The sequence below is a fragment of the Podarcis raffonei genome, chromosome 6, assembly GCF_027172205.1.
Source record: "Podarcis raffonei isolate rPodRaf1 chromosome 6, rPodRaf1.pri, whole genome shotgun sequence".
Classification (NCBI taxonomy): domain Eukaryota; kingdom Metazoa; phylum Chordata; class Lepidosauria; order Squamata; family Lacertidae; genus Podarcis; species Podarcis raffonei.
The window spans coordinates 44,380,246-44,406,216 of NC_070607.1; the positions used below are offsets into that span (position 1 = coordinate 44,380,246).

The window sequence follows — 25,971 nt, forward strand, 5'->3', positions numbered from 1 at the left end:
TGGACATCTACAGATTTATAAGTAAATCCTAAGTTCAGTGGAATTTACTGTTAATTTTGGATGTTTAAGATGGTAACAGTATAGTTCCATAATTCCATTGTTTTTAATAGAACTTATAGGCAAGTAACTTTTGAAAGTTATACCTATTCAGGAAACTAAACTAAACTTGAATGTTCTGTTGAAATTGATGAAGGTTGTGCAGGAGTATTGCTTTATAACTTAAGCGTAAGGTTAGAGGCGATGTTGCTTAAGCTACAATCTGAAAAAACAATAATCTTTTGTAGAATAATTTGGGAAGTTTTGTAGATTCACCTAATTGTCATAGATTTTTGTGAATTTCATCCCTTGTTCACATCCTCTTAACACCCAGCAATAAAGAAAGCTTAATGGTCTGTTGAATTGCTAATGTCCCATTAGATTTTTTTATTTTATTTTACAGTAGGTACGACATATTAAATAGCGCACCCAATGTTCTATTACAGGTGTTTATGCAATATTTTTGTCAAATTTCAGTGGTCTTCCTTTGTTACCAAGAGCATTCAAACAACCTCAAATTTCCCTTTGCAATATGGTTGATATTTACTTCTACCTATTTAAACTTGTTGCGTTCCCCCTGAAAGATCCAATTCACAATTTGGCGGTTTTCATGGAGGAACAGGCAAGTTCTTTAATATATGGTGCTCTGTTTTGCATTAACTGTTGGTGTTTTAATGTCATAATGTTTTCATTTTTTTCCATTTGGAAAAAAATGAGAAAAATAATGTTATAATGCCTTTATTTTGCAGTGTTGTTTTAATGATATTTTGCCATGAAACATGGCATATAAAGAAATAATTTACTTTCCATGTAATGTACAACTCATATTTGCAATAGAGTTTGTTTTAGCCAGAGGATCATACGATAGAGTTTTAGAACAAAAGTTAAACTTAAATATACCCAGTGCTGCTTTTCTATTAAAAAAAACTGTTTAGGGGCACTCTCATTTTCCTATTCATATTGAAATACTGCCCCTCGGTGAGGCCAAACTTAGGAGTATGCATACCTCTCGTCCCCCCCAGAAAAAAAGCACTGAATATGTTATGAAGCTATGAGGGTTTAAAATCAATTTATATAAAATTGGTTTGGTATTTGAGTAAAAGGCCACGAGGCAACACAAATATAAGCACAACTCTATACTCTTAAGGGCACTTAATTCTGCATTTAGCATGTTCTTTTGAAAGTCTCTTACAATCTTAACCCTTTAATAAATAGCTTAATAAAAAGTAGAAGGTTTGTGAAATTAAGTTGGGAAAACCAGTTACAACTCACTTTCTCATAACATTCCCTGCCTCTGTCTTTTGAAAATCATTTTGGGAACAAACAACAATGAACAAGAAAAAGGTGTTTAAAAAGTGTTCATTTGTCGATTTAACAATCCAAGGTAAAAGAAGAAAAGTCTGGCTATAATACTTGACAAGATAGACATCAACATATATGGAAAACAACAGGTGGAATGATAAGAAAGGTAGTATGATTTACTACTGAAAATATTGCACAACTTCATATTTTTCTTTCTCAGATTTACTTCCTGTAATTAAGAATAGCTGAATTAAAGGAGGGGAACTGGAAAAGGTTTGCAATATAAATGCAAATCAACCCAAGACTGTATACTGCTAGTTACTTTCTTCCAACAGTGCACCATTTATACTTTAACAATCATCCCAATCCAGCAGTCTTTTGCAGGTATGTCGATTCTGATGCAAACACTGAAGTCCTCCCAGCCTTTGCTCTTTTCACTTACAAGGGCAATTTGGAGTATGCCCGAGTCTGCCTTGTCCAACAAAACAAATAGGAAAGGCTGCTTGCATAGGTGCTGTGTATACACCACTACACACCATGGATATGGAAGGCATTTGAATGGAAATAGTCTACAGTGTCTTATACAGCATCTTCCACAGGTTAGTGGATACTTTTGCATTCTGCCAACTAATCCTGTAGAAATTATTTTACATGTAATTGCTCTATTCTATAGCATTGAGGGAGGAATTCCACATTGTGCTCTTCTGATCTTACCGTCAGCCCAAGCATTTCAGCTTGCCAGATGGAACAAGCCTCCCTCTCCTCCCCTTGCATGCTGTTCTGGGGGGTCTCCTGACACACATCCAGAGCCAATTTCAGGAAGCATGGGGTGAGGAGAGGGGCGAAAGCCCTGTTGCATAAGTCCTCGTGTACAGCTTCCGCTGATGGAATTTGTTAGGTGAATGCTTACAGTCTGCAGTGCTTATACTGTAGACATAGTCTTCAGTGCAGTAGTTGTTTACATACAGTTTCTTCGAATCATGTAGCCAAAACAATCAAGAACAGTCCTTGATACATTGCCTGCATCTCATGCTAAACTAAGACGTTTCAACATATTGGCTTTAAGTCAAAAGTATAAAGGTCACATTAAAGAATGTTTTAAGAGAACAAAACTCCACATCCTAAGTGGATTTTTTTTTTACAACTACCCTCTCTGCAAGACTGCATCTATCAAGTACATCACTTTTGTTTTTAGTTTCATAAATTTAAATACGTGGAACAGCCCTTACCAGCCGTAGGATCACTAACTTGATCAGTTTTATGTAATTATTTGCCAAATATGAATTTTGCATATAAAACATAAAATATAGAATATTTTAATATCTGCCGATAGACTGCTATACCAACCAAAAGAATACCAAAGGTACACTTAATACACAGAGACCGAGACACAGTATGGTCTTGAGAATCTAAGAACTACAAAAACAAGAGATGCAGTATTTTTTTTATATGATCCAAGATGAAATTTTTTAAAAAGAATGCATCCCCAACAAATTGTGTTTTTGAGATGCAGGGTAATCTTTATCTTGTCTTCATCATGCTCCATTTTAACTTAATAAATGTAAGATCAATTTTAGTATTTGAATTCTACACTCTGTTTAGAAAGAAAATGATGAAAGGAAACACTAGAAAGGCAAATACTGGTTTGTGTTGGTTTTCTTTTAATATTGTCACATTAAAATGTCTCATATAGAAAAAAGTGCATCTCAAGTTTGCTTACAAGCTAGGAGATCTTCTCAAAGTCCACATAATCCTAACTGCAAACAAAATATAGCACTTTTATAACATGTTATAAATAAACTGGTTTTCAAGCATAGAGCCAGCCCCAAAATAAGAATACACTATTTTAGAAGACCTAAGGCAAAATGGATTCCATTTCCAATGAATAAAAAAACTGTGCAAACAAGCTTGAAACTATTTTTGTGCCAGTGTTATAAAATGTAGCTTTTTTTGTAAATAGAGCATTGACCCAAATAGCAGGAACTTGTGAAGCAATCTGAACAAAAAATGCAGTTTTCTTTAGGACAAAGGATACTCCAGCATCCCTTTCTCCTTTTTAGCGCACGCTCTCTCTCACACACACTCACCCCCCCCCCAATAGTATTCTTGTCATTCATCTCAAAGAAGCTTGAACAGGAAACTTCCTGGTGGGCTGCATCCACACAGTTCTTCTGTATGGGTGTGCTAACAGGCTTTCTTAAGGAGCAACTATTTGTAAGCACTGGATCAAGGCTTTACATAAAAATAATTTCCTACTTTTTCTATAGTCTATAAATGTGTTTCTTCTTCCTTCCCTCCCTCCCTCCCTCCCTCCCTCCCTCTGTCTGCTATTCAGGATATTTCTTTATTCTTAAGAAATGAGATTTTATTGTGCATGATTTCGTTTCCTAATCCTTGGTTCTTTGGGCAGATGGCAAAGGATCAAACCCTTTTAAAGTGGATGGTTTCCTTGACAGGTCAGAAGAGAAGCTCTGGCTCAGTTAGTCTCGTAGGAGGACAACAGTGCTGCATCAACTGGCTCCATGCAGGAAGGACACGTGAAAGATCTCATCAACCAGTCATCTATACAGTCCAGGTGGTAAATATGCATGCATGGCAGGAATCTGATAGGGTCCCCGTAAACAAAGTCCATCATACAGATCACACATCTAGAAAGGAAAAAAGGAAACAAGATGGAGAGAATCTGAACTCAGCTGAAATATTAACCTGCCCACCTCTTACCAAAACATAAGGGGAAATGCTTGTTGCCGAAGCACCCGTCCGCTAAAACAAATAGATTAGCCAAAACTTATTAACATTTAAAATTTAGAGATGTAGAACTTTCCTAAATAATTTTGAATATTCTTTGGTTTTACTATTATTGATTCCTATGTTTGCTTATAAAACCATACTTTTTGCAGGGGTTTCATATCCACAAGTTGCTAAGTAATAGAATAAGTGAACGGAAACTGCACTTGCTTATATCTGATGCAGCACCTAAAATTAATCTATAGTTTTAATATAAAACTACTTTGTTTTTATTTTTTATTTCTACATTTTATCTCACAGGGAACATGCATGTGTTATGCCTAATGTTGGAGACAAGTTCAAGACCTTTTATTTTCAAAAAATAGCACTAACAGTCATGGACATTTTCTTTCCCAGCAACCACTGATGTAACCTGAAATCAGTTAGCAGAGGCTAATCCAAATAAGTCAGCAGAACTCCAAGGCTGTTATAACTGCAAATTTCATGGCAATATTATCATGCCAACTTTTTTCTTACTCCTTTTTCTGCTTAACATTCAGCATCATGAAATGCTATACAGAACTCAGAAACTTGACCACTATTTTGTGGTCTTTTGGTTGGCCCTAAGGAAGGTCTTTCCCTCCTGTAGATTTGGGGCCATATCAAACACTTGTTCCACTAGCAGAGCAGACTTCTACTTGTCTAACAGAACTTTCCCTTGCAGCCTCCTCACACCCTCCATCTGCTCCAGAAGGTGGGAGGAAGCTCAGGAGATTTTGAGGGGGGCGGGGCGGGAAGAAGCTTCATTACATGAGGGCAACTCTGCACAGGCAATGCTAGATACAACTCTTGATATTTTTCCCCTGGTGGTCCAAAGTTTATTGTGACTCTTTTGTAGCTTACTCTGGAATCATTTTCTATGGTAATACCTTAAATTTGCAAGCTGCTTTGAGCCATGAAGGAAAGCAAAATATAACTCAAATTCAGTCTAGAAATACCCACAGCATGAGGCTTTTTTTCTTATAAGTGTGTTTGCCTTGTAGTGCCATTACGGAAAGAGCATATCCAATTTCTAGGAGCACTGAGCTGTACAGGTGTGAAGGAGACATGTGGAGGGAAACTGCTTGTTGCCATATGAAGTTTCTTGGTAACAGAGGGAGGGAGGTCTTCCTGGAAACAAACTTACTACTATATTCACTTGATATGACCTTCCCTATAGGCCCACCTTCAATGATCAGCAGGCAATGTTGGAACTTAATTAGGAGTATCTTTTTGCAACCAGAAAGGGCAACCCAGTTTCTTAATTAATCCATTGTGAATTAGACAAAAATGATGTCATGACTTCTGTGTGGAGGACTGGCTCACAGTATTCACTAGGTTGTCCATCCTCTTCAGTCATTACTCAGTTGTGACAGCTATGTGCCACCCACCACCCCACTTCGCCAGGAGCCCCTCAGAAATCAGCATGACAAACCCAACTGGTTTAGGGTTACTGGTTTTGGATCCAGATTTTACATAAGAGAGCTGGGGGGACCATCTAATAGTGTGAGATGGGGCACAGAAGGCTTCGGTTGCACATTGCTCCAAATTTCCGAGTAGTGTTCAAGAGCAAATATTGCCAGCCTTATGTCACAGTGGGCAAAATGGAGGAGTTGGGGGGGGGGAATTACTGAAGTCTTGTGCAAGATCTCTGTGGTTAGGCAAGGAAGAAATAAGAGTGATTGTATATGCAGTCTGAGGCAAGTGTTCCTCCTCATCAGGTTACAACACTGATGAAAACAGCTACACTCAAATTCTCTGGGTGGCTAGCTTGTGTGCAGGTTTGGGGTAAACAGAAATAGGGGTCTGGAATTACATGTCACCTATTGAAACAGCATTTTATATTTAAGAAATCACTCATCCAAAAAATGCACTAACAAGCATCTACGCCATTAGTGGCTGCAGATGTATAATACTTACATGATTTTCTATGGTGGTGAAAATCCAGTTTATAAAGTGAGGGGAGTATGGGCTGGGATTGTTTTGACATTAATGTCACGTGGAATGCATGAAAAAATTAGCATGCATGAGCAGCACTAATTCTACAATAAATTACTGTCTGGAAGCAGTCTATGTCAAAAAGGTTCTGAAGAAGACTGAGAATATGCGTGTTTTCAGTAGTGGCACAACCTTCCCCTGGTAGCATGAACAACTACATCTTTGTGGTTCCTTATCACTGCAAGATAATTCTTATTCAGCAAAGCCTGTGGTGGATTTGCTTAACTTTTTCTGATCTATGAGATTTTTCTTCTATCGTATTTTGTGGATTTTTCTGATGTTTTCACATATTGCATTATCTAATTTCTTCTTTGCAACAATTATTCTGATGAGAAGCAACTTACACATTGATGAAAACTGATAATTGCTTTTAGTGCAGCTATTTCATGTATTTACCATATTTTTTGCCCTATAGGACGCACTTTCCCCCTCCAAAAATGAGGGGGAAATGTGTGTGCTTCCTATGGGGCGAATGCAGGCTTTCGCCGAAGCCTGGAGAGCGAGGGGGGTCAGTGTGCACCGACCCCTCTCTCTCTCTCCAGGCTTCAGAAAGCTATCTGCTAGCCGTGGGAGACGCAGCTCTCCCACGGCTAGCGGAGAGCTTGCCTGCACCCAGAAGCTTGGGGGCGCGCTGAGCTCAGCACGCCCCAAGCTTCAGGTTTCGCGCAGTCCTCCGTGAGCCGTGGGAGAGCCCCCACCCCAGCCCCGCCCCAGCCCCACACCTGGGGGGGGAAATAAATTTTTTTTTCTTTATTTCCCCCCAAAAAAACTAGGTGCATCCTATGGGCCGGTGCATCCTATGGGGCGAAAAATACGGTACATAAGTGATGTTACCACAAAAAATGGCACTTACTCTCTGATCTTTTTCTCAGAACCATCTCTTCCTGGATCATAGACTCCTTTCGGCAGGTGCTGTATAAGGCCTATTCGCTGTGCTATCCTAATTTGTTCCTCTTCGGTAAGCTGGGTTGCTAGGCGGGTCTGGCTGGGAGTTGGATGGTAAACTGGAACTGGAACCTGTTCCTAAAATTAAAAGAAAGAAAATGAAAAAAAAATGCATTTGCTTTGTCAGTTTTAAATTAATGATAGAAATGGACTTCACAGTATATGGAAATTTAAACCTCTTTCTTTCTGGGAGGAAATGTGTGTAACAATTTGACTTTTGTTTCCATTAGTTGCCTATGGATTAGTTAAAACAAATGCATAAGTATGACATGAGAATTGGAAAATTATGCTTGCAGGCTGGCTAACTGATGAGCATATGGCCTGCCAATACAGAGAAAATTATATATTTTAACTATTCCTTGACATCAATCTCATCATCTGCTTAAAGCAAACAGTAACTTGATGTTGTAAGTTAGCTTCATAGAAATGAAAAGTAACAGAACACTCAAACATCTGCAATACTGAAGGTTTTTGAATACCCTTGTGCCCAGACAATACAACTAGTTCTATTTAAATGGAAAAAACACCACATACACACACATTTTAAAAGTTTAAGTGAAAGTCTCTATAAAATCTCCAGGCACATTTATTGTAGCAATATCTCAAATACATACTCCTTTTTGTGTGGTGTTAGTGCAGCTACATCACCCGGCTAAGATGTGCCTTCTCAACAATCACAGGTACGGGGTCATTTGCACAACCACATCAATGTAGTTTCAGTGTTGAGAGACAACTGTGTTGCCACAAAGCAACAGAAGAGCTGCACGTGGGCAAGGATAAAATGCACCCTCTGTGCAATTATGATTTTTAGCTGACTCACTGTGGGCTGCCTTTTTGGTTTTCTTCCATTCATACCCAGTATGTATGCACACTGTGAATAATCACATAATCTATCTGAACACACTGCATTAGCACACATATAACACTCAGCATCTTCTATACCGAACAGCCAACTCCTCAGAACAGTTCCTGTAAAAGGCTCCCCTTTGATTCACCCCTCTTCCCACAGGTATTTATGCTTTATGTAAATGGCAGGTTACCATGCAGTGATTTTTTTAAAGACCAATTACTAATGGAAGGGATTCCTAGTTTCACTTAATCCCCGACGCCCCCCCCAAAAAAGCTATGAACAAATGGATACATGAGAGCTGCCAGATGGACATCTGTTAATCTTCAGCAGAAGGCGCTTACGGACTGTAAAATGGAGACTTCCCCATCCCACTTTTCTTTGTGCCCTTCATTTATCATCCAGAAGGCCTTGTTTATCCTTGGACAATTAGTGTATGTTATTTCACAGGGGTGTAACTATTGAGTATCTTCCATCCCTTTTTGCAAATAAGAAAACAAATAAAAGAACAGCAATATTCAATAATAAGGTGAAACTGGATGCAATGGGAGCAGGTCTGTGCATTTTGCAGCATGTCAGCCATATTTGCATGTCACACTAAGCCAAACCATGGCTTAGTGCAAACATGCTGGTTTGCGAGGAGTAGATTTTGCTCCTCCCTGGTCTTTTTAGGTGATAGATGGGTGGCAGCCCAGCCAAGCCAAGCTTTGGCTTAGCATGTTGTACAGACCCACAACTGTGATAAGAGCTCTCCTCCTTAACCATGTTTTGGGGTTACCGGTTGTGGTTAAGGGGAGACCTTATCTACAATCCTGGATGCAATGGCATTAAATGGCAAATGTGGATTCTATGTAAGAATTTACATGGGGGGGGGGCAAGTATAAAGTAACACATGATAAGGTAAAAAAACAAAACCACAATTATGCTAATTGGCAACTGACTAGGAAAGAGATATTGGGCTTAGGGGAACTAGATCAATGAAAATGCTAACCCAGTGTGCAGCAGCTATGAAAATTAGAATCCCATGAAAGAAAGGGATTGAAAATAAAATTGCTTATATCATAATACTACCATTATACAAATACTATGTTCAAGTTCTGCTTGCCATACCTAAAAAAAGGATATCATTGACCTGAAAAAAGCGCTAAATTGAGAACCAAAATGTTTTGGGGGCTGGAGAGGAAAGGTTATGTTAAACATGTTGCTTTAGTAGGGAAAGTGAGTAAAGGGTGCAGGAAGAGAAATGATAGAGGTATATGCAATTATGTGTGGTATGGGGGAAAGTTGATACAGAGCAAACTTCATAGCATGCATAGTTAATGTTAAGTTTTCTAGTGTTAAGAAAGAGGTTAAATTATGAAAAATAATAAAGACTCTTCAAGTGGCTAGTTCAGCCATCCACAGCCAGGTGCTCTCCTGGATTTTTGGACTACAATTCCCATCAGCCCCAGCCAGTATAACCATTAATAATGATATTATAATACTTTGAAAAGAGGTCAGTGGTAGCTGGGAAACTACTAATCCTTGGATAAAGATAATCTGAAGATTACTTTATTCCATTTAATAAATTGATACAATATTCAACATGATTTATATTAAAAAATCAGAAAATATTCTAATTGCTGTTCAAGTGTGTTGTCTGTCCAACAGATATTGTGCTGTGCCACAAATACTAGTTAAAAATAGGTATCCTGGTTGTCAGACTGTTACAAATCATAGCACTAACTTTGGTGTGCTCAAAATTTGTGGCTCAAGGAGACCATTCTAGGCTGGATTGTGGCCCATTGAGCTGCTTCAGTTATTTAGAATTGGAGCTTCTAGACCACAACAGAGAATAGAATTCTGTTTTTTACTCCTGTAAGACATATATGAGCTTGAACCCTTGTATGCAGTAACTAAAATTGAAAGAAAGTATATTCTATCAAAACACAAAAGCATAGCCAAGAAGACAGAAAGAGCCTAATCTTGACACCTGGAAACAAACTAGAAGGGAGTTTGCCCTGAAACATACCACTCTTGGGGTCTGTTGTGGAGGCTAGGTATGTAGCAGAGCAAGACAGGATAGGGATATAGCAAAAAAACAAACAAACAAAAACTGTATAGTGAACTTTATAAAAATTGAAGGGTAGTCATTTTTCTTACCCCCACCATTAAAAACATCATGATTACAAAAACATTTTCCTGGGCATATTGATGTACAATATTATACCAAAGAAAACCCAAATACCAATTTTGATTTTTAGAAAGATTTATTGTTTTACCTTCTTTTGTTTACCCAAATCTAGTTCCTTAGGGTGGCTGCTGCCTACTATAAATAAAAGACTGTAATTTGAGAGCTTTTTTCTACAATTTTCATAACTGAGCATAACCCTAACCACCTAATGTTGATGGTTGAATAGAGGCCTGGGGAGGCCCAGACCACTGCTGGCTTTTGAGGCCCCTAGCCACAATAAATGCAGCCACAAAAAAAGATTGCTTATAACATGATCTTTAAAGAACGGCAAACCACAGCAATAAACAAGCAGATGAAGTGTGAGGGAACAGGACATTCTGGCACTTAAAAACAACAAAGGTGGTACCTAGCAAACATGCTTAGAAAGTTCCAAGGAAAGGGCCCCCTTTGGCTGCCACCTGACTGACCTCAGGGGGCTGGGGTCCACAAGAGGACCCTCAGACTGAGTTCGCCTATAAATCAGATATACCAGCTTCACAGATTACTTTGAGGGCTCTGCTTTGAACTCTAATCTTACTGCATTTTCCAGTAAATTACCATTTATAACTTACAATATTATATGTGACTAAAGTTATTTTATTAAATAGCTTTCATCCTGCACCTTCAATCATAACAGTCCTAAGAGCAGTTTGCAATCCTCTAAAAATCCACAAACCAATAAAACATAAATTGGAATGCAATAAACAGCATTCTGCTACAGCATTGGCTAAAAAAGCAACAAAACTCAGAAAAAAGCAGGAAGACATCAACCTACGTAAGCTGCTGTGCTCAAACAGCATTACCTTCTTTACCTTCTGTCCCATATTTATTTATAAAATATTATATACCACTATATATAAAAAATATCTAAGGGGTTTCTGCTAAGTGATAGAGGAAACCAAGTAATGCAGGTGCCACTACTGAAAATACCTGACCACGCATAACTTCCCTACCCCAAAAAGCAAAGGGATGTGCAAGAGGACGTCTGTTGATCTCAAATGTGTGGCTGGATTCACACAGGGTCCTGCACTAAACCACCAAGCCACAAATAAATTTCTATGTTGATAGTTATCTGTGTTATTTACATAATTATGATTCTTTCCATGTTTCGAGACTGTATACTTTTTTTCTCTTCCTAGAAACTAAACTCATAGCTAATCTTTAAAAGGTAAAAATGGTAAAATCTATTTTGTTTGTATTGCTGAATGCTGAACGCATTTGTTGTTGTTTAGTCGTTTAGTCATGTCTGACTCTTCGTGACCCCATGGACCAGAGCACACCAGGCACTCCTGCCTTCCGCAGCTTGGTCAAACTCATGTTCATAGCTTCGAGAACACTGTCCAACCATCTCGTCCTCTGTCGTCCCCTTCTCCTTGTGCCCTCAATCTTTCCCAACATACAACTACAATAAACTTCATTAAATTTCTGCATTTTAAAAAATATAAACTACCCCAAGACAATTCATCCATCCAATGAAAATTCTAGAAACTGGCAAAAAAGAATTAAGTGAAGAGCAAGAAATAATAATTATTTTAATGAAGCATAAAGCTCCTTGTTACAAGCAACTGATTTCTGCACTTCAATTATTGCACAGCATGCTCCCTCATTCCAGGATAATGTCTTAGGGTACAGTTCAGCCTGATGAGTTTAGTGGCTCATCAGTGCTGCTCTTCACTTGGTTCCTGTCCCTACCAGGTGTGATAAATTTCATTTTATCTGGCAAAAGTCCCATATTCAGCCTCATTGGAAAAGAACATGCAGCAGTATAGTTCAGATCCAAATCTCCAAGGTGCTTCACATGGACAACCCCAGCTTGTACCTCTTTAATGAGGTACAAGCTTTTGTGAGAATAAAAAATTCAGGAAACAGAGTGCAAACAGCGATAAGATTCACAGGATGTGGTGTGGAGTATCAGAAGCAGTTGCATAAACAGAAGTGCTGGTCTGAATGCATCCTTAGAAAGTTGTTTTGTTTTGAAGTGGAAGAAGGGAAGGGTCTACATAAAATTCATTGTTATCAGGAGCTACTCCTGAAAATCCAATAAGTCACGATTTACACACTAGAAAAAAATGTTAATTTTAAGCACTGCAAATTGAGAAAGTGCTGTGTTTGCCGAGGACAGCAGAAAGGTTGCACAGCCTGGTCTGGAAGTCAAAAGCATTTGTCTGGAGAAAGCGGCAAAAATAACTCATTTCCAAGGGGCAATGAACAATACTACAACAATGGATGTGGCCCCCGCTTAATCCCTGCTTCCTTCCAAATCCCAGCAGCCTTTCTGTGGAAGTCTGTTCATGCTTCCACCTGCCTTGCATATTAACTGTAGATTTACAGAAATTGCTTCTTGGACTGAAGAAACCATTCCTGTTAACAACAGCCTTGCCTGGGCAATACAAAATATTGTGCAAAGCAGCCAAATTAAACACTGCCTGGCAGGACTGGCTTTACCACGAAGCCAATGGGATAGAGTGGCATCATTTTACCCTGTAGACGGGAGAAAGTATTTCCTTCCTTAATAGTTTATTTACTACTGCTGTTTGCTTGTTCCTCTCCTCCACCCACCCCCCAACTCTGCCATCAGCCAGTGATTGTGTCACTTCAGGCAGGAGAGAACAAGCCAAATCAAACAGCCGAAGTAGCACATGAATCAGGCCACAGGCTGTTTCTCCATATTCGTGACATGGTAACTATGAGAAATGGAACCAGTAACTCATTCCACATTGGAAGCTACTTAAGTGAAGAGTGAGGGTTATGCCAACATTGTTAAAATTGGCTAAACTGTGTAGAAAGTTGCCTCACATAAACAGCTTCCTAAGTAGAATGGCACCCAGACTATTCCAGTGTTTTGATAGATGCTACCACGCTGCAGAAGTATGCATGCAACAACAAAAAGCAGGAACGGAACCACTGCAGTTACCCTGTAAGCAATATATCAGAAGGGCATTACTTCCTTGACTGTTTAGATTTAATCATCAGCTTTCACTTTTACAGAACTATATCTGAAACCTCAGATACAAATACAACTCTCTTACTAAGCATAAAATCTACCTTCGAAGTATCATAACATGGGACAAGAGTGGCCAACCTATGAACATTCAGGTGTTGTTGGGCTGTAATTCCCATCATTGCTGATCAGTGGTTGGGCTAATGGGAGTTGAAGTCTAACAACATCTGGAGGATCACAGAGTTAGCCAACCTTGATTCAGGGTCTCTAGAACAAATTGGCTTGGAAAAACCCAATAACTGCTTTGATGGTGTCAAAAGCTGCTGTGAGGTCAAGGAGAATTAACATTGCTACATTTCCCTGTCTCTCTCAATAGATATCATCATACAGGGTCATCAAAGCAGTTCCTGTGCCAAAACCGGACCTAAGCCCATTTGAAATGGATCTAGAAAGTTGATTTCTAGAAAGCCTGGATCTTTCCAAGAAAGCCTGGATTTGATCCATGATTTCACTCCCTTCTTTACAGTATGCATTTTTTTAAAACTGGCTTGATGATCAGACTACTTTCAGAACAGAAAAGTATATTATTTCAACATTTCTGCAAAGTTGCTCTACAACCAACAGTTTATCAGCTTCTTTGGATGATACTGGGGATGCACAAACAGAATCAATATATACAAACCGCACAAATTTAAAGTAAAGAATCAGTGAAATGAACAAATCCCTCCCTTACATCCCTTCAGAACAGAGTTGGCAGGAATTCCTTGTTTTTGGAGATTGCAGTCAGGGAAATAGCATATAATATCTATGTACAGTATGTCCCCACAACAGTTGATAGTTTAGAAATGTTGCCATTTGTGTTTCCTACAAATTCACTTTAATGTGAAAATTGTTTCTGTTTGAGGAGCATATATACGATCCCTAGGATTTTTACAGACTGAGCATCTCCATGCTGGTTGGCCATATGTCTCATACTCATTTAACCTTAATCAACAGATGGGCATTTCTGGCAGATTAATGCCTTTCTACATAAATAGGGAACCATGTGTGAGGGATCACATTTGGAGAGAGGCCATAGCTTAAATGATAGAGCACATACCTTGGAAGCAGAAGCTCCCAGGATCAATCTGTCATATCCAACTGAAATATGCAGGTAGAAAGATCTTTGCCTGAGACCCTAGAAAGTTGCAGTCAGAGTAGGCAGTACTGGCTCACTAGATAAATATTCTGACTTGGAATCAGGCAACATCCATACACAATTCACTCTCAGCACCAACCTAGTCCAAATATTTCCATCCTTGTTCTTGGGACTATTTTATACACTGTAGGAGTTACCATCTGATATGTGTGCCTGTGGAAAATTCTGCTGTTTCTTATTTAAACCAGATCACCCAACTTCTGTCCAAGATGGAGGTGAAAGTTACTTAAGTGTTTTGTGTGTAAGACCAAACCTCCAAGTTCTTCCCTTTTAAAATTGGCTAGATATCTTGGTGGGGCTTTTTTGGCTGCAACACTACTATTGTTTAGCATTATGTGCACAAACTGGAATAAGCCTTAGGCTTGTATAATCTCTCATCTCTCTCTGGCCATGGCAACAAGATCTGGAGCTGACACTTCTATTGTTAAAATAACCAGAGCCCCCTACTTGGAGGGACTCAGCAACAGCAACTAAGACACCATCCATTCTATGAGGATCAATGACCAAACAAGACAAATGAATGGTGTGGTATGGTGCTACACAAAATGGACCCCATTTACCCTAAAACATGGCATATTGAGTTCATTTTAGTTTGCTAGAAACAGAGTAAAGTAGATACAAAAAACCCCCCACTCCTTGCTTGATTAAAGCAATTACCTTGTTAATTGGTAAGGCTCCAAAGTGGACTGTCCAGATGTAAAAGAGGGAGGGCTTTCTGCACCTTTAGCAGCAGTCATGCAAGTTACTCCTGCTGAAATTCCCTTTTCGGCACAACCAAGGTGCCCTAGTTTATCCCCTAATCCAAAGATGTAAAATGTTTCTCTCAAATTACAATAACAATTTCCCTCACGGATGAGAGAAGTAGACACTCCAATTTTACCATACAGCTTACAAAAATTGTTTTTTTGTTTTGCTTATTGCAACAGCTGAACAGCAACCAAAAAGCACTTTGTATGTTGAATAAAATGTGTTTACACTAATGTATCTGATATGGGCAGCATGTACAGTGGTACCTCGGGTTACATATGCTTCAGGTTACAGACTCCGCTAACCCAGAAATAGTATCTCGGGTTAAGAACTTTGCTTCAGGATGAGAACAGAAATTGTGCTCCGGCGGCGTGGTGGCAGCAGGAGGCCCCATTAGCTAAAGTGGTGCTTCAGGTTAAGAACAGTTTCAGGTTAAGAACAGACCTCCAGAATGAATTAAGTTCTTAACCCGAGGTACCACTGTACTATATTCCTTTTTGTGATAACCCAAAGCTTATCCCTGCTGTGACTGTGCATTTTCAGTTTCCAGGGCACTAGTCCAAGAGTGATCTCATTCAGAGCTCAACCACTTCTAATACAGAATATATGTTTGCACTAAGGACACATGCAAGAAAGAAGTATATTCACTCAGGTGGTTGATAATACTTTTTAAAAAAAACTTCCAAAAAACCTGGTCACTGGTATTTTTTATTTTTTTAAAAAAGCTGTGCCTGGAGACAGATAATCAGGTTGTGTATCCATTGCAGTGACCAAAGGAGGAATGACTGCTGAGAGGAGAGCAGAAAGAAGGAAAGCCATTGTACACCTGCATCAGCACAACCGGACACCTTCATCTGCCCCAGCTGCAACAAAACATGTCTCTAGAGCCAAAACAGGTGCTGTGTAACTCTCCAATGGTTTGACTTCACCCGCAAAGGGACATTCTTCCATTGTCTGCGGAGACAGAGAGATGCCAACTCTAAAAACACAGATTGTCTATGTTCAAGAAAATATTTTCTTAACTGCTTGGATGGTTAATAACATGAACTGTGAAATTCCTGGTTCAAATATAAGACCAGTCTACCTTTCACTGCTGTTGTAAGGAATATCAGATCAATGTATGGGAATTGTTTTGTGTATTTATAGGGCAAAGCAATATGCTGTATGCAAAGGGTTAAGTATCTAGCTATATTAGCATATAACCAACATACTGTAAACTGGGTGGATTAGGACTTTTTTCAGGTTCTAAATAAACATAGCATTTCACTGCAAACTTTAGGTTTTGATCAAACATAAGAACTGATGACATTTCTGATGGGAGAATGGCTACCGCAGCCTCTGATCTCCCACTGGTTTGAAAGCCGACTGTTTTGAGTTCAGAAAGTAAGACTCAATTGCAAGCTAGCAAAAAACATAACAAAACCATTTCCCCCAAAATACAAATACGTTATATTGCTAAATTTGAGAAAGGTTTATTTATACACACAACGTTCCTTTAATATCATGCATGCTAGATTTTTAGTTTGCTGTAGATTGGTTAAAGAAGGTGCTTTTTATATGAACACTCCTATATTTTGATAGTGTTTAGCACAGCTGAGATCAAATTATGATCACTACTTTTCCTAGCAAGTAAACCAAAATTATCATGAGAATATTTTAATGCTAGCCAGTATCTCTCTAGCTGTACCACCTGAGGAACAACATAAATGCAGTCTGACATCCTTCACAGTGCATTTAAATACACTTAACCAAATTCTGTATTTTAGTAAAGTACCATAGAAATGAAGCTATTGAAACTGAGTTTTGGAGGATGATTGTTTAAGAAAAAATAATTATCATCATCAAAACTGTTGGGCAAGATGCACATAAGAAAGACACTGCAGTTCTAAAATCACAACCCAAGTCTGCTGACTCCTAGTCCACTGCCTTATTGCCTGAATTACTCATTGTAGGCTGCTGTAATACTGCACTATGAAAATATCATTGCCAAAGCACTAACTGGAATTTTATCTAAAGGAAACATAAAACAACTGAAAAAGCTGATTGTTCATTCTGGTCCAGAATCTAGCTAATGCTGGGTGTTCCTGGTTAGATCCTCAGGGTATTATGTAATGCTTCCCATAGATCAGTTAGAAAAATGAAGGCATCTCAGAAATCGGCCACCAACGGAGCCCTGCAGAATAATCTTATCATTTCTCTTGCAATCAAGAGGGCAGGAGGGAATAAAAACTAAATAAATAAAACCAACCTCCACAATACTGCAGAATCACCCATGTGTTAGGCCACAGATCAACACACACAATACCACCATACCTATGAACCAGAGACTTGTGATTTTCATTTATTAACTGCAGTAATGTCAATAAATCTTGCCTGTGAGTCCTGGAAGATCTGCTCCTGGGAAAGCAGGGTCCTGACTGACTCCACTTACAAAGGCTGAGGCTGCTGGAGAGACAATACTGGCTGCCTTAGTCATCAAGGTCATCAAGCCTGAGCCACTATTGGCAGTAACAGCAGAAATATATGTTGTATGTTTAAGATAATATTTTATTCTCTCGCCAACTATGCTGTTTCACATGTGCAGTTTATTTGACTTCCTTTAGTAATGTTTTCTTTTGCTATGTTTAATTTTTTTTGTTAACTTTGCTGTGTTAAATGTGCATACTGTACATGGCCTCCTTTGTATTATTTTGAAACTTATAAAGAAATGTGATAAAGAAATGAAATGAAATGAATAATAAAAATAAATAAAAGAGCACTCTTACTCTTTTAAAAAAACAACACACCCACCAAGAGTTACTTCCTGTATTATTTTTCACATATGGGATGACTCTCAAATGTCAGTTCTGTGACTCTTGTATATACACATATATAGATTCAGAAAGTCTCAAAAGAATTCCTGTGTTATCGAGTTCACGAATTAGTGACTTGTACTAATTAAAAAATGGTGATATGGAAGTAACTTGAGCAAGTCATGTCATGCCTGCAATAAAACATGAAAGAAACTCTATGTGACATCAGCTTGGAGGCAGAAGATGCAAAGTGTTATGCCAGTTTCAAGACAAAGTATTGGACACAATTTAAACAGACCACCACAAATCAATATGAAATTGCATTACAGACAATTACCGTACTAAAAACCTCACACTCATTAATACCCAGAAGTAACACAATATACCAATATTGCTATGCTGGCTACTCAGCCTAGCACAGATGTGGTGCTGGTTCCCTACAACCATAGCTTGCATATTAAGAATCAGTCTTAGGAACATTTACAATCCATCTCTTCCCAGTGTGAAATGCTGCCCTTCCCTCCATGGTTGTTCTATGTTTGCACCAACTGATCAGAGAAATGCAAGGGGAAGTTTTGCTCACGTTTTTCTAAACAACATAGCATCCTGCACCACAGAGTACATGGTGCTGTTTAAATTTCTTTGTATACATATAGGGGCTTGTTGGCTTGGGACTACTTGTTAAGACTAGTCAGTGTCCTAGTGTGTACAAAAAGAGCTCTATATCTTGGCAATGAGAGCTATATAGTATATTTCAAACAATGCTGTTATGTTATGGCTGCTAGAGAACGAGTATAATGGGGCTATTAATCCCCAAACCAAAAACCAGTTCATCTTATACAAATTTATGTGTTAATTATTTATAAGATTTTTACCCTGCCCTTTCTTCCTTAGGAGCACAGGGCAACTTACACTAATAAGCAGCAAAATAACTAATCATACCATAGGGTGCTCAACACTGGCTCTATTGTCAATTGCAGCTCCCCCATTTAGCAGGCACTGTGTATTACTTCAAAATGCAGTAAGCCAGCCCTGTTCATTTATCGTGAGTGAGACCCTGGACTTCTTCCCCAAAATCGTTCCCTGATGGCACAACTGTGTGATTTGTGGTTCCACTTATCCCACACTCAGTCCTAGTAGTTCCAACATGACTCTGAAAGATGTAGTTTGGTGACTACAGGCTTAGTCAACTACAGTAGTGCCCCGCAAGACGAATGCCTCGCAAGACGGAAAACTCGCTAGACGAAAGGGTTTTCCGGTTTTTGAGCTGCTTCGCAAGACGAATTTCCCTATGGGCTTGCTTCGCAAGACGAAAACGTCTTGCAAGTTTGCTTCCTTTTTCTTAACACCGTTAATACAGTTGCGACTTGACTTCGAAGAGCAACTCATAGAACGCAGTGTACATAGTAGCCTTTTTTGAGGTTTTTAAAGACTTTGGTGATTTTTGAAGCTTTTCCAAAACTTCTTTTGCAGCCATTTGGTAAGTTAAGCTTTTAAAACTTTTTTGGGGGGGGTTGGATTTTGGGTTGGGGTGTTTGGAATTCAAGGACTTGGTGTTGGGGAGGGGTTTTCAAGAATCTGGAAGCTTGTGTGGTTTTTTTCTGCATTTTTATGATTTTTTTGTGACCATTGGGGCACTCTGCTGTTTTTTTTTAAAAAAATTCTGGATTTGAATTTCTGTGTGCTGGGTGGCTGGGGGAACAGTTGGGGAGGGGTTTGCAAGAATCTGGAAGCTTGTGGTTTTTTTCTGCATTTTTATGATTTTCTGTGACCATTGGGCCACTCTGCTGTTTATAAAAAAAAAAATTCTGGGTTTGAATTTTGAAATGCTCTTACAGTATGTGTGACTTTAAAGAGCACTTAATAAACTCTTGTTGTACCAAATTTGGCTTTGTTTGGACTTTTTTTGACCATAGGAACGCATTAATTGATTTTCAATGCATTCCTATGGGATTTTGTGACGAAAAAATTCGCTAGACGAAAAAATTCGCGGAACGAATTAATTTTGTCTTGCGAGGCACCACTGTATCTTGTTGCAGGCATTTTGGCACAGTATCAATCCTGCAATTTGGCAGCTTGTCATTTTAGATATCTTAGCTTAAATAGAGGAGTGACTGAGAATAGCTGTTCTGTATTAAACTACAAGGAGAATGTAGTTAGCCAGAATACAGTTGTGCTACCAAAGTTGGAGTTCAGCCAATACATCTTGTTGAAACATAATGAGATTTTTGAAGTTCAGTCAAACAACAGTATCACTTCTGCTGTAAATTCATTGTCCCTATATAAGAGATTACGATAGAATAGCTGAGTAGATTACAGTTTCTTCCAGCAATTCAGCATCAAAGTGGATTAATAAACTCTACCTGGAACAGCCATACAAAATAAAATCATTAATAACCTTTGTTTTTCACTCATTTTACCTTGGGTATGTTGGGACACCAGAGCTTTAAAGCAGGCTATCACCCTATTAAAGAAAATAAATACTGGAACTGTTTTCAAATTGAAGGGCAGCATATAAATTCATAAAATCAATTAAACATGTTAGAGGTAAGGACCAGGATGCTAAATTCTCTTAAAAAAACAACTACTACTCTAAACTCTACAGTTTTCTTAGTCCTTGAGCTATGCTGACACTATGATAAACAGGGATGAGCGTGACACTAAGTAAGTTTTCTGAAGCACTCGAGCACCTCTGAATGTAAGTGATGACACAGACAATGAAATCTGAAGAGCCCACAAACCAAATTAGGTTTGTAAGACGTTTGGTGTAGCTCATTTTTAAAATAATACTGGAATGGCAATCATATGACACAGTTTTTATGCCCAGAGTCCTCAGGGACTGTATGCAGATACAGGCACTGTGCAAACCTGGCACATGGCATGTCTCTCTGCATGCATGGAGGTCACTGCATTCTGTCTTCCATGCACAAATACAGCAGGAGTGTGCTCTCTGTAGCTAGAATTAAGCATTTTCTGCTGTATTTTCCCTAGAATAGAATTACATTTTTGATCAGTATAAATCATTTGCTGTGAAAGCAGACACAAGTTCTATAAGTGATAAAGCAAAACTGAGCATCGTAAAAGCACAATGTGACTTAAGCATTTTGAAAACAAAGCAAAGCTCCCACTCCCCCACCCAAGCCCAACCCTTTCCAGCACTCCACTATTTACCAAAGTCTGTTGCTGTGGAAACAAATCTAATGTAATAAATGACAGTTTTGAGAAGAGAAGGAAACACAGCCGAGTCCCATGACAGAAATGAATGATGTTATTGTAACCATCGATGTCTCGTGAGTTTATCATCCGCTTACATACATCAAAACAGATGCAAACACCCTCTAAATAATCTTTCACCAACGTATGAAGACCTGATGACACACTTACTGTAAACTGCCCAGAGATGCTTAATTATTGGTGAGTATATAAATAGGGACGCGGGTGGTGCTGTGGGTTAAACCACACAGCCTAGGACTTGCCGATCAGAAGGTCAGCGGTTCGAATCCCCGTGACGGGGTGAGCTCCCGTTGCTCGGTCCCTGCTCCTGCCAACCTAGCAGTTCGAAAGCACGTCTAAGTGCAAGTAGATAAATAGGCACCGCTCCAGTGGGAAGGTAAACAGCGTTTCCGTGCGCTGCTCTGGTTCGCCAGAAGCGGCTTAGTCATGCTGGCCACATGATCTAGAAGCTATACGCCGGCTCCCACGGCCAATAAAGCGAGATGAGCGCCGCAACCCCAGAGTCGGCCATGACTGCACCTAATGGTCAGGGGTCCTTTTACGTTTATATAAATATTATAAATAAAAACAATTTCAAATATTAGTATTTTTACCTTTCAGGATCATACTCCAAAAGTAATGTCCTTTTCCAGCACATGGTTACTGGAAAGCTTGTATTTACTGCCAATGTCATACCACACAGTGAAAGTGTGAGAACAGTCAAAAGAGCTGACTTGCAGCTAAGGGAGGAGTGGAACCCTGAAGGAACTGAAAATCCCTCTTCCTATGAAGAAGCCAGAAAGAGCTTGCCCACTTCTATCTCATACAGAGGGTGAACCAAGACAACCATTAGGCAAGTGATAATCTACCGAGGTGTGCATGTAACCACTTTATAAGCTGGTCATAGAATCATAATTTGAAAGGGACCCTGAGGATTATCTAGTCCAACTCCCTGCAATGCAGGAATATGCAGCTATCCCTTACGGGGATCAAACCTTAAACCTTGGCATTATCAGCACCACACTCTAACCAACTTAGCTGTCCAGCTGTTGTATTGTCATTTGTATTGTCCTGCGGAGTAGTGAGGAATCTTGTCACACCTCTGAACCCAATCATAAATCTAGGAAAGCAGAGGAATGGCAAGATTCTCCTCACCAGCTGGCAGGGTGATAAAAGAGAATACAGACAAAAAACCAGCTTGTTAAATGGTTATTCACTCATATTCACTCACATCCAGTACTGTTCAGGACACAAGAAATAATGGAACTTTCTCATGGTAACCTCTTGATGGGATTACTGCAGGGGTTGGGAGCTGTTGGCCCTCCAGATATTGCTGAACTACAATTCCCATCAGCCCCAGCCACCGTGGCCAATGGCCAGGGATGATGGTAATTGTAGTCCAGCGACATCCAGATTTCTAGAGCCCTAAAATTTTGAAGTAAAAAGTGATATAAATATTTAGAATAAATAAACTACTCCTGAAGAACTGCTATAGATCTTCAGTGTAAATAGAGCATGAGCAAAGAGCATATAATTAACAAGAGAACAATACTGAATCAGGATTTTGAAAGTCTGCCTTGAAAAATAATGGGAGGGGCTTTTCCCCCTAAAAAGCAGCAGCAGCTTACTTTAACATAACTGATTGGCTTGATTTGTCCCATTAACCTACTTTGTGGCATCCAAGTGAGATGCCCCAACATTGCACAAATACACTAAAAAAAGTAAATCCTATATAAAAACAAAGGTGGCTAATAAGTTCCCACTATTTCATCTTTATTTTTAAATTTTTCCTATTGAAATCTACCATACAGTCTCACACATACACATCTGGCATTTAACAGATATACTTTATGACTACAATTCTCTGAACATTATGAATGGGTAAGGGCAGTTTTACATAAGGCTCTCTAACCTCCCTCTAAGAACAGGCCCGAACCCTTAGGGATGCTCTTTTCAGTTGGCAAGAGAGGGAGAACTTTATGTATATAAATGCTGGGTCCAATCAAGTTCACTGGAATGTGACTTTTTCCATTACTAAGCCATGAAGTTATTGAGCTGGAACAGCTGCAGAAATTGAACTTTTATGACATCAGAAAGCTTCAAACCTCAGAAAGTTGAGCGCTAAAAGTGGAGCTGGAAACAACAAAAGCTTGAATAAACTGCCAAATATAAAATAAACTAGTTTCTAAATGACAGTGGTTCTTCTACTCAGAGTTCATAAATTTAGTATGATCAAAAGGAATTTCATGAAACAATCACCCTGAATGGGCCTTACTCAGACAAATGGCATTTGTCTGAAATGTTACCCTACCTCACCCACTAACAACTACTCAGATGCAAGTCCACTGAGTACAATGGGGTTTATAACCAAAGGATTACAGTGGTACCTCTGGTTACATACTTAATTCATTCCGGAGGTTCGTTCTTAACCTGAAACTGTTCTTAACATGAAGCACCACTTTAGCTAATGGGGCCTCCCGCTGCTGCCGCGCCACTGCCACGCGATTTCTGTTCTCATCCTGAAGCAAAGTTCTTAACCTGAAGCGCTATTTCTGGGTTAGCGAAGTCTGTAACCTGAAGCGTATGTAACCCGAGGTACCACTGTACAGCCAAAGTGATGTACACCATTCAAAGGGGGGGGGGGTATTGTAGTGCAGAAAGGGTTAAAGCGAAGGCCCAGCTGTTACACCATCCACAGCACCATTTAATAAAATTGTACCATGTTACTTGGTTAGAATAATGTGCTTCCAAGAACAAACTGTATTGTTCCTAGAATGTCTATTACAATAAGAAGTGATAGTTGCACAAGTGTGAAGAGCGACTTACTGGATGGTGCCTGTGACCTCATTGGTGAGGAAAGACAAACTGCACTATTTCTCTGTTACGGCAGCACCATATTGCCACATTAGGAGAATGCAGTTTTACTATATCACTCAAAGGAATTACCTCATGTAAGTCTTTCAAATAAATAGGAACACCTGCAAGGATACCCCATTCTGGTAACCTTTCTTCTTTGTAGATTTTTCTATTTAGTCCTTCCAATGTATTTTACCTCATGTCTTTTGTACAATAGTTGTTAGAGAATGAAAAATGTGAGCGTTCCTCTACTGTCCCACTCACCCCTACTTCCAACCTGGGAACAGGACATTGTGCTAGGTAAAAGTTAGCGCTTTGTGTATGTATAAAAACACAAAGGAAATGATATAAGTATTAGGGGAGACCCTTGCTAACACATTAAGTTTGCAAGTCCAACCTGAATATGGATATGGCACCTCCAAAAGAATCAGTCTTGGCATTCTATGTTTTGGGAGAATGTGCTTTTGCTGTTAAAGTCAGCCTGGTACTGGTGGCCACAGCCTAGTTATGACACAGTGAATAATACATAAAGGTATTGTAACAAGAACAGGAAAGAAATTAGACTCACAAAAAATATTTAAAATCATGACCTGATCTCTCTAGAACTTGCATAAATCAATACAGCCTTTAGATTTTTTTTGCAGCTGGAAATGCCTTAACAAACATCACCATGGGTGCAATCATATGCCCACTTACCTGGCAGTAAACCCCTTTAACTTGATAGTTTTCCTTCTGAATGAACATGTATAGTATTGTTCTGCATATATATGCAATGCTTTTCTAGGAATTGATGGCAGTTTTTTAGGCTGCAGTCTTATGCTCATGGACACTGAGTTAGCTTAATGTACTAATTAGGACATACTCCTGAATGAAACATGCACAGGATTGAGCTACATTATCCCCTTCATAATGAAATATGCACTGGTGACTCTGGTTTTCAGTTATTATAGCCTATTTAATTAAAAGCTCCTTATGTTTAAGAGCCAGTGTTTAAGTATCAGATGAACCAGATCCAGCAGATCAATTATGTCAAATGCAATCTCAAAGTCTATTTTGATAAAGCAACACTATTTCAGGTATTCACCATATAGTTGGATTAAACACACACACACACATTCAATTAAAGGGAAAGCATTTAAATATTCAAGTTGAAACTATCAGTATGTATTCAACTTTCATATATTTGCCAAAATTAAAGTGTCTGCAACAGCAACTGAACACATTTCTCCATAGCTCTAATAGTTTTCAAGCTTAGCTCTAACAATGGATTCACCATTTGTGCCACAACAAAGAACTATTTCAAGCAGCACAGCAAAGCACACTAGCAATAGTTGTGGCTTCCAGGCACAGGTGTACCTGGGACACCACAAAAAGTGTGACGAGCCCTAACTCTGGCCAACAGGGGGAGCAGCAAGAAACTAGGCAGACAGGTTCCTGAATGCCAACAGGCTTGACCACAGCAGGTCATGACAAAGCCTGATATTATATGACCTTGCAGGTCAGGCACACTTCTTTGATTTAAGCAGAACAACTCAGCTTCCTGCCTTATATTTCCCACTCTCAGCTTTTCCCAATACCCATATCATCTCCAATGACTCAGTAGGAACCTGACATGACAAAATATCATTATTATAGTATTGTCCCAGGAGATATTTTGGTTTGGAATCACGCTATACAAGCTAGCTCATGTCATCATACTTCACCCCAACATTTAGTATGATGGGAGGAGTTCTTTTTCCAATTCCTTCAAAATCCCAAGTCTTTATGTAGCTTTACTGTTACACCTGAAACTAATCAAAAACTATTTCTAGGTTGTTGGATAACTTTTATTAGTTTAGTAAAACATTTGTGTCTCATCTTTCCATTCATACAGAGCTCACAAACAGCCATCTGTATCAGGCTAAGAAACATGATTTCCTTTACAATTGCTTAGCACTTAAAGGAACCATAAAATAATCCTTTGGGATTATTACTCTTTGTAACCACATTTACTTGAAAATTTAAATTACTTCCAAATAAATGTGAATAAGAGGGAACGCCAAAATGGTGCATGTGAATACACAAGCATGCACACAAACCTCAAAGGAAAAAGTTCAACTCAATCAGAATAGATTTTTT

At 39.0% G+C, this 25,971-nt stretch overlaps 1 protein-coding gene across 2 annotated transcripts in view; it reads right to left on the minus strand.

The window, feature by feature from the left end:
• Window positions 1-25,971, minus strand: part of RNF11 (ring finger protein 11) — a 35,697-nt gene that overhangs the window by 4,392 nt on the left and 5,334 nt on the right. The window contains exons 2-3 of one of the 2 annotated variants that reach the window (XM_053392476.1): window positions 6,956-7,125; window positions 3,495-3,986 (exon numbers count right to left, since the gene is read on the minus strand). In XM_053392476.1, the coding sequence (XP_053248451.1) occupies window positions 3,815-3,986; window positions 6,956-7,125 (342 nt within the window). In that variant the 3' untranslated portion in view covers window positions 3,495-3,814. Of the gene's footprint in view, window positions 1-3,494; window positions 3,987-6,955; window positions 7,126-25,971 lie in introns of those variants that run through there. The other variant, XM_053392475.1, reaches the window with a different exon arrangement.